General features: G+C 53.0%; 1 protein-coding gene across 1 annotated transcript; it reads right to left on the reverse strand.

Annotated features, from left to right (window-relative positions):
• Nucleotides 1-8,288: 8,288 nt before the first annotated feature.
• MNX1 (motor neuron and pancreas homeobox 1) lies at nucleotides 8,289-11,639 on the reverse strand. Its single transcript, XM_035319566.1, has 3 exons — nucleotides 11,003-11,639; nucleotides 9,148-9,308; nucleotides 8,289-9,030 (listed from the first exon to the last, which is right to left on the reverse strand). Exons 1-3 carry the CDS (start codon nucleotides 11,622-11,624, stop codon nucleotides 8,698-8,700), a joined length of 1,116 nt encoding a protein of 371 aa, XP_035175457.1. The 5' UTR covers nucleotides 11,625-11,639; the 3' UTR covers nucleotides 8,289-8,697.
• Nucleotides 11,640-11,964: the final 325 nt, after the last annotated feature.

Genomic DNA, 11,964 nt, shown 5'->3' on the forward strand with positions numbered 1-11,964 from the left:
TGGATCTTCCATGCAACAGATGGCAGTGGAAAAATGCTGCATTACATTTTTTAAAAATCCATACCATTTAGCAGAGGCATGGGCATCAGAAGCAATGCTGTCTTCTGTTGGACTGTGACACAGAAGTCACAATGTGTGTGAGGGTGTGTATGAACAGAGCCTTTACAAACCATGCCAAACCTCCTGGCTTAGATTTGGTGGCTGGATTTGGGAGAAAATCTGGGCAAGCCCCTAGAAATTCCAGCTGCTGTGGAACCGTGGGATCTAGGTGAGTAACAATCACTCCCCCCGGACTGCAGCAGCCACATAATTAATTACCTTTTTGCAGGGATTGAGGGAGACTCAGCATTTCAATGTGCTCGTGGTTTAATAACATAAACTGAAACACATTGCTCCAGATGGGAGGTTGAGGCAACTTTGTTTATAAAGACAAATCTTGAGTCATCTTCCTTAAATTCAGTGCAGCAGTGCCTGGTTTGAGTGCTTTGCTGATCAGAACTGACCACCCTTTACCCATGGAAATACTGCCTTGTGTTTTATGGGTGTGAGTCCATTCACTTGCTGCAGCTGCCTGAGGCAGTGCAATGCAGGTGTTGCTGTGCAATTAGAGGAGACTGTTTTAACCTTACAGTCTAAAATTGCAATTACTATTTTTTTTAAACTGACTTGCATTATTATTTATTCCAAGCAGCACATTTTGTTCTAACTTACAGCCAGTTATTACAGTTATTGCTTTGCTTTTGCAGGAAGCAGACTTTACCTGCCTGCAGCTTTTGTACTTGTCATAATTATGCATAATTGAAATAATAATAATAAAACACTGAATTTCTGTGGAAAGCAGCCAAAAGGTGCTGCCAGTCCACGGTGCCATAGTTGTGGTGCAAGGACAGTTACTGGGGTGAGATATGGAGTAAGTCAAGCAATGTTGCTGTGTTTCAGGGAGGGAATAGGCATCAGATAGAAATGTGATGATTTCCCGATGAACGTGGACTCGTGACCCTTGGACGCAGCCATTCCTGACATTTTTTCTGTGGTCTGACTGGCCGAACTGCTGCTGGCAGCGGTGGGAGGCAGGGCAGAGTTTGCTATTTACGTGCATGCTCATCCGCAGGCTTGCAGAGATCTCTTCCTGCGAGCCAAAGTCAAAACTGTAAGCAATGTTCCCTGACGGTTCTGATATGAAAGATGCTACTTAAAGTGTCCAAAATCCTGCCACGACGTGGTTGGGGGGTTAGTGCTTCAGGAGCAGAAAAGGGCTTCAAATTGATAAAAATGGAAACTCTGGAAAACCAAACAGCTACGGTTACACTGATCCTTACACGTGACAATCTGGGGGGAAATACAGGGGGATTTGCTTTAGATACATTTAACTACAAGCCGGATACTTGACTTTTTTTTAGCCATGCAGCAGAAAATTTAAGCTAAGCAGTAGTGTCCCCCCATAGCTATTATCGCCGTTTCAATTTTTGTTTTCTTTTAAGCTGACCAACACTGTTTTTAACTTTCTCTGTTTTTTGTATCAAAATTAACGGGGCAGTAAAGTCTGGTTTTTCGCTTTGGCCGGAGTGTGATGCTGATAAATCATACGCAAGTCCTTTTTGGCAGGGTTTTAGCACCGCACCTGAACGGTCCAAGTTTCTGCAGGGCTTTTTAACTTCCCCTTTTTCCCCCATCCCTCACGCTGGGGATGACGATCTGGTATCGGTGGTGCTCTGAAAGAGCAAACATGAGCAGCTCTGCCCCGCCGAAGGTGTGCAACTCGATGCCGTGCTCAGAGCACATCTGGCATCGTTCGGTGTGCGTGGTGCTGCGGGTGAACCCTGCATGCCAGCGGGCCCAGCCTGGGAACGCGGTGCCAAACTTGCAAGACGGTGCTTTCGGCTTTGTAAATACACAAATGTCAGCTCCTGTGCTCGGATGTCTTCTTGTAGTGAGCGTAGCAGCAGCTCAGTACCTCGTCAGGTCCCCCGTGCATGGGAAGCAGTGCTTGACCTTTTCCTAAATCAGATGAAGCAGTTTTAAGCTTTTATTTCGATGAGACAATTGGATCTGCAGGGTCGCTTTTCCAAAGGCGCGGCAGAGCGTGTTTACCTAAAGACATTGTGGGGTTGGACCCGTGTCAGGAAATTGTAGGTAGAGATATGACTCTTTTACCAGATGCCACTTCTCATGATTTCATCTCCTGGAGGAAACTTGCCTCCAGTAAGGCTTACTTCACTGAGAGGCCCGCGGGCGTGCACATCACGGCTGCCCCCAAAACACAGCTCTGTTACCACCATGGCTGGGGCAAGCTCCAGCCCTGCCCTAGGAGCCTGTGAATTACAGGAGCCTTCCACTGATTTAGATGCACATACAATGCAGAATTGGACATCTCTTCCCTAACACTTTAAGGAAATGAAGTGAGCAGCTATCAAGAGGAAATTTAGGAAGAGCCAGCTGGCACCAAATAGTTCTTAAAACTTGTGGGCTTGGAAAAGAAGTTCACACACCAAAAGCAGCATGTGAATAGAAGACTTTAAAGTGAATGCATTCAAAAATGACAAAGAAACCTGATGTCACTAGGAGAGCCACACAGTAAAATTGTGAGGAGAGACCCTTCATGAGCAGTTCTCTTAAGGTCTTCTGTCAGTAGCAAGAAATGGCTATTTCGGTCCCAGCTATGACAGATTTCCAGGCACGGCAGTTGTCATTAAACAACCATTACGGACCTTTTAGCATTAGGGGGGTAAGAGGATCCTCAATCCTCCTTGGGTGTGCAGGTACATGAAACACCAGGAGTATTTCAGGGGGCAGCCAGCCACTCCATGGGAGCAGCCTTCAGGTATGGGCAGGAGATGAAGCTCCGTGTGTTTAAGCACAAGATGAGAAGTCTCAGTGACAGCTTGGGGGGTGAAAATCATCCTGATCTCATTTTCTAGGCTTGCATCTTATGCACAAAATCATCTCTCCTACTCAGCCAAAGCCTTCAATTCTGGATGTTGTTTTTTTTTTTTCTTAATCTTTAATTCAGTTCAGCCTGAAAACATTGACTAGATGGTGTTCACTTTTCAAACTTCTCTACAGAAATGCTTTTTTCAGATGAAGATGAAGCTAAACCTGCTGGTCTCTCACCAGTTTTTGTTACACCAAAGACTACACATGTACTGTGCAGCACAAATTAGGAAGAGGTACACAAGGGCATCAAAAGCAGACACGAATGTGAAGCATTGCCTGCAGGCTGATGAGGCACAGCAAGCTTTTTCAATGTTATCCCCTATTTCTCAGCTGCTAAAATTGATGCTCAGACTTAAGCTCTGGATGTATAAAGAGGAATTTCTGGGAGAGTCAAGGAGAAAGTATTTCAAATGTTTTGTCATTTTCTAGCTGATAAAAGAGCTTCCTCCCTCCTATCCCCAAACCAAACAGTGCCCGTGAGGATCGGTAGCATGACAGGTATTCTCTCTGGACAGCTCTGAAGTCAATGAAAGAGAAAATCTTTTTCAGGGTGCTACAAGCTCACTGCCAGTAGCTCCTGGATGGTCCAACCCCAGCTCTGCACACCCAGACTGGCCTTTCCATCTAACATGTCTCTGTGGTCCCTGCTCCATCCTCCTCTAAAACCCCCTGCCATGGGCTTTCCATCACGTGGAACCTGCCTGACACTGAACAGCACCTGTATATGGGCCAAAAAGTGAAAATGTGGATAAATTTATAGGTTTTATTGTAACAAACCATACAAACAGAGCTCAGTGCCATGATGCTCTGGGCAGGGCAATGGAGGCAGCAGTTCCATGCCTCCCATCACCCAGATCTGCCTCTCCCCACACCCTCAGCTCACCCTGACAAGAGCATGTGGGACGCTCAGACATGCCTTAAAAATGCCCTGGTCTCCATCAGGCAGGCCCTTAAGAGAAGATGGGGGCTGACAGCATGGGAGGAGGGAGGGAAGGCAAGAAAATCCTTGCAGGAGCAGGGAGCTGGGAAGAGAGAAGGAGGCAGCAGAGACAGCAGGAAGCGCCGGCTTACGCTGCTGGATTGCCATCTTAATTGTCCCTGGCAAAAGAACAGTGATTAACATCACTGACTGTGGACAACCTTTATGTAATTACTCATTAACATTTCTAAAATTGCACCTAGCTGCTAGAGCAATGCGTGCCTTATAGATTCATCATGTGTAAGTCCAGAATGAGTCATTAGATGGTCTGTGCAGCCCTCCGTGCTCCGCCAGCTGCGATCACACGATGGAAACGAGCCCCCGGGGCTGGTTTCCCCAGAGAGGACAGCCAGGGATACCCAGTGCTGGACATCCCATCCTATTCCCTGAGGTGTTGTTCCACATTGGGATCATCCCCATGCCCCATCCTCAGGTTAAAATCCATGTTGGCTGCCTTTGGTTTGTGTTTAGGTAAGTGGCACCCCCAGGGCTGGATAGGGGCAGGGATTCTCCATTCCCACTGGGGGCTTCTACCCTGTCAAAAGCTGGCCAAGGACATTAACAGAGGTCCTATGGATAATAATTTCAAATAATTAATTAATTAGAGGAAACTGATCAGCTTGCACGTGTCCTTCAAGCAGTGCAACAGAGCTGAGCCTCCCCGCTACACAATTTGTGGCAAGCCGCTGGCTCTGCTGGGCTTTGCAATGCAGTAGGATCATTGCTCCTGTTAGCTGCTGATTTCAGAGACTGGTCTCAGGTAGGTTTAACTCAACAAAACCCGTTTCTTTTCCAAAAGGAAGCTGAAAGCCAAACTTTGTTAATAGTTTGTGATCAGAGAAAAACAACTTCGGGACCACTCTGGCCTCCTAAATGTCATGGGTGATTCCATTTCCATGCAAGGAAGCCCCAGGACTTCAGCCAAAATCTCTCCAGTGCTCAGGGCAGGGGGCAGTGAAGACCCCCAGGACCTGAGATCTTTTGGAAGCACCATGTGTACACAGCTGCCTGCTCCTCGCAGCAAAAAGGGAAATCAAAAAGTCCCAGAAAATACAAAAACGATCAGTCGAGTCCAGAACAACCCCAATACACCTCAGCTCTGATCCTGATCACTGGTGAAAAAATAAATAAAATTCAGACCGCTGTACCATAGGCACTGAAGAGCTCTCAGAGCAACATTCAGTGGCCAGCCTTGAACAGGCATTTTGGGGCAGAAGGTCTCTAATTTGGCATTTGGAGGCAGAAGGACTGTAATTTGGTCTCTCCACACAATACCCAGTGGAGATCAAGTGGCCTAGCAGCCTTGTTTCCTCCACCATCCATTCAGTGCTGGGGACCCAGACCCCTGCCCATGAAATACCCCATGTAGCACAGGAAAAAAAGGAAAAGTTGAGGAAAATTTGACTTAATCCACTAGCTGTGGATGTGTGTGAGAGTTTGGACTTCAGAAATAATCAACAGGCTTTCTGCTAGTGAAGTATTTCATCCCCAGAAGTTTCGTGGAGAGTTCGAGGGGAATTATATATTTATGGTTTCCCATTTGAAAGACTTTTCGCAGGTTTACCTCAAGCATATGGCTCCGATTTTGGTTCTTTTGTTTTCCCACTTAATGCTCACGGAATTGCTGGTTAATGACATCCATGCTGAAACCATGTTGTTTTTCCAAGGTAAACGTCCACCCAAGGTGGTGGTTACCCCTCCTCAAGTGTGGCAGCAAAACCCCAAAGGGCCTGGACTGCCTGCTGCAGTTCCAGCTGGGGGGGGGATTAAATCTGTGCTGGCCCTGACAGTGCTGAGGACATCATCACCACCAGCACTGCCACCACCATCTGCACCACCAGCACCACCACCAGCACTACCAACACTGCCGCCACCATCAGCACTGCCACCTCCATGACCAGCACCACCACCACCAGCACCATTATCATCACCACCAGCACCAGCACTGCCGCCACCATCAGCACTGCCACTACCATGACCACCACCAGCACCACCACCATCATCACCAGCTCCACCAACATCATCACCACCAGCACCACCACCAGCACCACCAGCACCACCACCATCTCCAGCAGTGCTGCCGAGCCCAGCTGGGTGCATGTTGGGTCCAGTTGCAGGAGCACAGCACCCATTACCAGCCCCCATCCATCACCGTGAACTTTCCCCATGCTGCACGTGAACCCCGCCACTTCAAAAGACCATGGGAAAGCCTGATTAAAGGGATTTTCTCCCCTGTTGGGATCGACACCTTCTTTGAAGCCCTTCCAAACGACAGCACAAACGCACCCACCGCGAAGGGAGCCGAGCTGTATTTTCAGTGAGCTTAATTTCTCCTTTCCCCCTCCTTGCTCTCTTCCCGCGCCCCCCCCCCCCCCCCCTCGGTTTTGGAAACACCTGGTAAGCTGTAAAATGATTTACGAAGTGAAAGTGTTAAATGAGGCCACCAGCTGTAAGACTGACAGAGCTTTATGAGTTTTATTAGGTGCCCTATTATGGAAAATAAACTTTAATCCGTCCATAAAAACAGAATCTGAAAAACATATTTGCCCTTGTAGTCTGGAACACTGAAGGTATTCTTGTGAGAGGCCGGGCTTTAAAGAGATTAATTTTATTGAGACAGACACAAAACACCGGTAGGGCTTTGATACGGAGCCCAGGACCGGCTGCCTGTGCCCTGCGAGGCGATTTCTCACGTCTGGACACACACCTCCGCGCATCCTGGCCCGACAGCGCATGCCGGCCACTTTAATTAGCCGGATTTAATTGGAAATTAATGGCTGAGGAAACATCTTTTTTTTTTTTTTTTTTTTTTTTTTTTTTTTTTGAGAGGTGACCTCAGCTCGCTCTTAATTATTATTATTATTTTTAGGATAACGACGGGGATTGCATTGTTTCGGCTCTTTTCAGGGGCAGAGAGGGGTGACACCGGTACGCGCCGTCGGCTTTAGGGATGGTGGAGGCACAGCCGTCCCCCTCAGGCAAATGCAGCCGCAGCCACCAGCGTGAAAATTCACGAAGCGACCCATACCCTCTTCCCATCCTTTTTTTCCCCACCTTTTTCCCCCTCTCTCTTTAAGTTCTCCAAACCCCGCGGCCTGTGAACGAAAGGACACCGCGTTACAGATTAAAACCCGAGCCCGCAACACGATTGTTTCCCTGGAAGGGGGGCCGGGGGGGGGGGGAGGGCATCGATCAAGCCTAAATCGGGTTTACCCTGATCAGATTCCCGACACACGGGATCCGGCCAGATTTACGGTTCCCCTGTGCGCGGCCGTGATTTACGGCGTAGTCCCGCGGCGCACTGGGTGTGCCGGGCCGGTAAACCCATAAATAACCGGGTCGTGCCTAAAGCCCAGCTCCGAGCGGCAGCACCTAAAGCTCTCCGGGATGGGGAGGTGTTTTCCTCCGTGCCATCTCCGGGTCGGAGTCCCCTGCGTGCTCCAGGCTGGGTTTCAAGGCCGGATTTTTAGAGAAGCTGGGGCTGCACAGCTCTCCTTGGAAAGGTTAGAGCGGGTTTGCAAAACCCTGCCTTAAAAAATTAAAAATAAAATTAAATAATAATAATAATTAAATAAAAAAATAAATAATGATAATTTTAAAAAGTGGGGGAGCGGGAACAGGCCGCGTTTTGGAGCTCTTTATTCCCTGAAACAAGCGGCTGCGCCCTGGCTGCGCGCATCTTGCGCCGCCGTTCAATTAGCGGGGATGAATTGCGGGACGTGGCCCCGAGCCGGCGGGGCTGAGCCGGTGATGATATTTAAATTCCCCGTAATTGATTTGGGGGAGAGCCGCCGTGACAAGGACGGATTGATCCGCCGATTTATTGGCGAGCTAAAGCCCGGGGCAGCGGCCGTCGGGGGGGGACCGGTCCTCGGCGTCGGGGATAGCACGGGGGGAGGGGGGCTCGCCCCCTGCAGCTCGTTTGCGAGACCTTAATTAAGGCAGTTCCTGCAAGGCGGAGCTGCTCCCCGCTGGGGGGTACCCCGGTTTTGGGTCCCCGGGTGCTGCAGGAGGCGGCGAGAAGAGCCCCGACGGCGGGGAGGGGTGGGCAAATGGATGCAAAAATGGGGGGGGGGGCGCAGCCGCATCGCTCCCCCTCATCCGGACGGGAGGGACGGGGAGGTCACGGCTGCTGAAGGAAGAAGCTGGAGCCCCTTCCACGACGGCGCTGAACCCTTTGCCCCCCCGTTATAAGGCGCCACGGCGGGGGCACATTGCGCCGGGCCCCCCCGTCCACGCCACTCGGGGGGAAAGCTCGGGTGGGAAACCGCGGCCCCGCTCCTTCCCTATCCCCCCCTCCTCCCAGCCCCCCAAGACCCCTGACACGTCTCAAGTACAAAACGCCGTTTATTTTCCACCCCACCGCGCGGGTGGGAGGGCGGGGGTGGGGGTAATAATTTAGCATGCATAAGTAGAGGTAATTATTATTATTATTATTTTTTATAAATACGATATACAAAAATAAAGACGGTATCGAGATTTCCAGCAGTTTTAACGTTCAGGACATAAGCAGTTTTCCCGCTATATAGTCAGAACAAAATCATTTCCAAGACTCAGCGAACGGAGGGTTGGGACCGGGGGGCGGGGGGGGTCAAGTTTCGTCTGCTTTTCAGTCAATAATAACACTGTGGTCACCTCAAATCTTCTGTCCCCTTCCCGGCACACGGGAGATCCTCTTCTCCATCCCCCTCCAAGGGGGGAGAAAACGGAATAAAGGGGGGGTCTTGGGGGGGTGGAGGGGGGGGCGGCCCCGACGGGGCGGGCGGGGAGCTGGGGCCGGGGTCTCACTGGGGCTGGGTGGGGGCCAGCGTGGGGGCTCCGTGCCGGCCCCGGGGCTGCGAGTCCTCCTCCTCCGCCTCGGAGCAGTCGGAGGAGTGGTAGGGGCAGCACCTGCCGGCTTCTTCCTCCTCCTCTTCCTCCTCGTCGTCGTCGGGCTCGCTGTCGGGCAGCTCCCGCAGCCGCCGCCCGCCGCTCTTGTCGGGGGCGGGCAGCAGCAGCTCCTCGTCCGCCTTGTCCTCGCCTCCCCCCTTCTGCTTCTCGGCTTCCTGCGCCGCCTGCTCCTTCGCCTTCTTACTCCGCTTCCACTTCATGCGCCGGTTCTGGAACCAAATCTTCACCTGGGAAGGGAGGGAGCGAGAAATTTGGGGCACGGCTTCAGCCCCAGCCCCTCGACGGCGCCTCGACGGCTCCCCTATTCCCCCCCCCCCCCCCCCCCCCTCTCCCCGGGGTCTCACCTGCGTCTCGGTGAGCATCAGCGACGTGGCCACCTCGAAGCGCTTGGGCCGGGAGAGGTATTTGTTCAGCTTGAACTGGTGCTCCAGCTCCAGCAGCTGCTGGCTGGTGAAAGCCGTGCGGGGCCGGCGGCACTTCCCCAGCAGGTTGGACTGAGCCTGGGCTGCGGGGGGAACCGCGGGGGTGAGAGCAGAGCTGGGGGGGGCAGAGAAATGGGGGAGCCGCCGGGGGGATGCTGGGGGGCACCAGGGGGGAGCGCACAGAGAGGGGAGGGGGCACCCGACGTGCCACGGGGGGTGTCAGGGGATCCCTGAAATGAAATGTATTAAATGAAAAAGAAAAAGCCATAAAGAAAAAAAAAATCTGCCCCTTGATTTCCCCAGGGCCCAAGTGCGAGGCAATAAAACGGAGCCGGGGGTCGCAGCTCGCTCCTTGGGATGCTCTGCTCCGCTTAAACCCGCCGCGCCCACAACCCCCCCCCGCCCCCCCCGCTGTAATTAACGGGATTGCAGCGGGTAAGGGAGCGGCGAGGGGTGGGCAAAAGCCTTTGAACGAAAAATACGGTTTTTATATATATATAAATAATAAAAAATAGTATATGAATTAATATATAATATATACATTAATATATGAGATAAATTAATATATATAAGTTATATATAAATACGTATAAATACGTTATATATATGCATGCTATATATGTATACATCGGTGTGGTTTCCGCATTAAAAAAATCAAATAAGAGATTTTATTAAATAAATAAATAAATAAATAAAGGTGGATGGATGGACACGGGGCTCCGACACCCGAGGGCGCGCCCCGGCCGTGCCCGCGCTTCCCGGCGCGTTTTGGGGTTTCGCTTGATTTGGTTTGGGACCGAAGAAAATGCTCTGGTTGCCCGGCCGCGTTTGGGGCCAGGCTGCCGAAGAAGGCACGGAGAGAAAAGGGCAGTGTCCGGCTCGCAGACGGGAGCGAGGATGGGATTTTGTCACTGCCGTGCGATTTTCCCCGCTTATTTCTTCCCCCTTGCGCCTTGTTTGAGAGGCAGGGCTCTGACAGCTCCGCTAATTATTTTTTTTTCTCCCTCAATGTTCCAGCCCAAACAACCTCAATCCGAAAGAAAACAATGGACTTTTTTTTCTGCGAACGTGTTTAGTTTTTTTAAAATATATATTTTCCTTTTTTTTTTTTTTTTTTTTTTCCTGGCACGGTTTTCGTAAAACTACACCTCCGGAATTGTTAAACCGGCCGTCCCCACTGAGAGCTCACACCTAAGGAAATGATCTGTGCCTAAAACAGATGCATGAAAGGTCCCCGTCGCCGTGAGGCCTAGCTGCTCTGCTGCTGAGGCTGCGATTTGGGGCTGGGGGGATTTCGTGCAGCACTTCCAGAGCCCCCAGCCCCCCGTCCCGAACCGCTCCGACCCTGTTATTCCCCGTCCCTTCATCCCTCCGGGGAACGCGGGCCCCCAAGCCCCTGCTAACCCCTAACCCTACACCCGCTTGTCCAAGGGGTGAGTGCCACAATTATTTTCAGCCAGTTGCCGGTAAAATAAAAATAAAATAAAGAGAGCCTGGGGGTCAGGATCCGCGTTTTGGGGGAAGCCAGGGATGGGCTGCTCAACGGGGATGGGCTGGGAGCCGTCACGTTTGAGCCGCCCTAAAAAAAACGAGCTGGAGGGCGACAGGGGAGAAGGGGGCGACACGGGCATCCCTTGTGGATGGCTGTTTCCTCCTTTTAATAAAAATTAAAAGTAATATAACGCAGTTGAAACCTTACGAGCCGGGAGCTGGGGGGGGGGGGGGGGGGGGATATTAGGGTTGCGGAGGGGTTAGGGCTGCGGAAGGCGATACTCACAGTTAAAATCGGGCATTTTGGGCAGGATCATGCCGGCCGTGGATGCCCGCAGCCACTGGTCCAGCTGGAAGGTGCCCGCGCTCAGCTTGATGGGGTCGGCGGCGGGGTGAGAAGGATGCGCCCCTTGCACTTGCGAGTAGGAATAGGACAGAGCCGGGTGCTGCCCGCCCAGCGCCGAGTACCCATACATGGGGTGCCCGTATAGGGCCGCCTGCGGGGGCATGCCGGGCCCCCCGGGGGCCGCGGGGTGCAGTCCCAGGGCCATCCCGGCGTGGTGCGGGGGGTGACCGCTGGTAGAAGCCAAAAATCCCCCCTTGGGCACCAGGGCGCAGTGGGCTGCCAGGATGCGCGGCGGCGGCGAGGGGCTGTCGGCGCGGAGGCGGTCGGCGGGGCCGGCTGCCGGCTGCTGCTGCTCGGAGGAGGAAGAGGAGGAGGAAGAAGAAGAGGAGGAAGCCGGGGGGCTGCCGCTGGAGCTGCTGGAGCTGCTGGAGCCGCGCGCCGCGCTGCCACCCAGCGAGGAGGCGACGAGGGCGAGCGGTGCGCTCTGCGCCGCCACCGCCGCCGCCTTGGGGGGGTCGACAGCCAGCAGCGCGTCGATGCGGAAATTTTTGGATTTTTCCATGGGAGCACCGGCAACAGGCGGCGACAGGGCCGGGGGGGAGGAATTTTAAAGGAAGGGGGGGGGGGGGGGATTGGGACGGCAGCGGGCGGGCGGCCCCGGGCCGGGCCCGCGTCTCCCGGCGGCGGCGGCGGGCAGCGGGCGGCTGTGGGGCCGCGCTGGGCGGTGCGACCCTACAAGGGCCTTCAGGAGGCTCCCATTGGGCCGGAGGCTCTGCAGCCTCCATTGGCGGCGGCGGGAGGCCGAGCCGGCTATTGGCCCCGCCGAGCACCTGTCACGGAGCCCCCCCTACCCCCCTTTCCCTCGCCCCCCCGACGGCACAGCCCCGCAGCCCCCCCCCCCC

The sequence above is a fragment of the Oxyura jamaicensis genome, chromosome 2 (assembly GCF_011077185.1).
Source record: "Oxyura jamaicensis isolate SHBP4307 breed ruddy duck chromosome 2, BPBGC_Ojam_1.0, whole genome shotgun sequence".
NCBI classification, from domain to species: Eukaryota; Metazoa; Chordata; class Aves; order Anseriformes; family Anatidae; genus Oxyura; species Oxyura jamaicensis.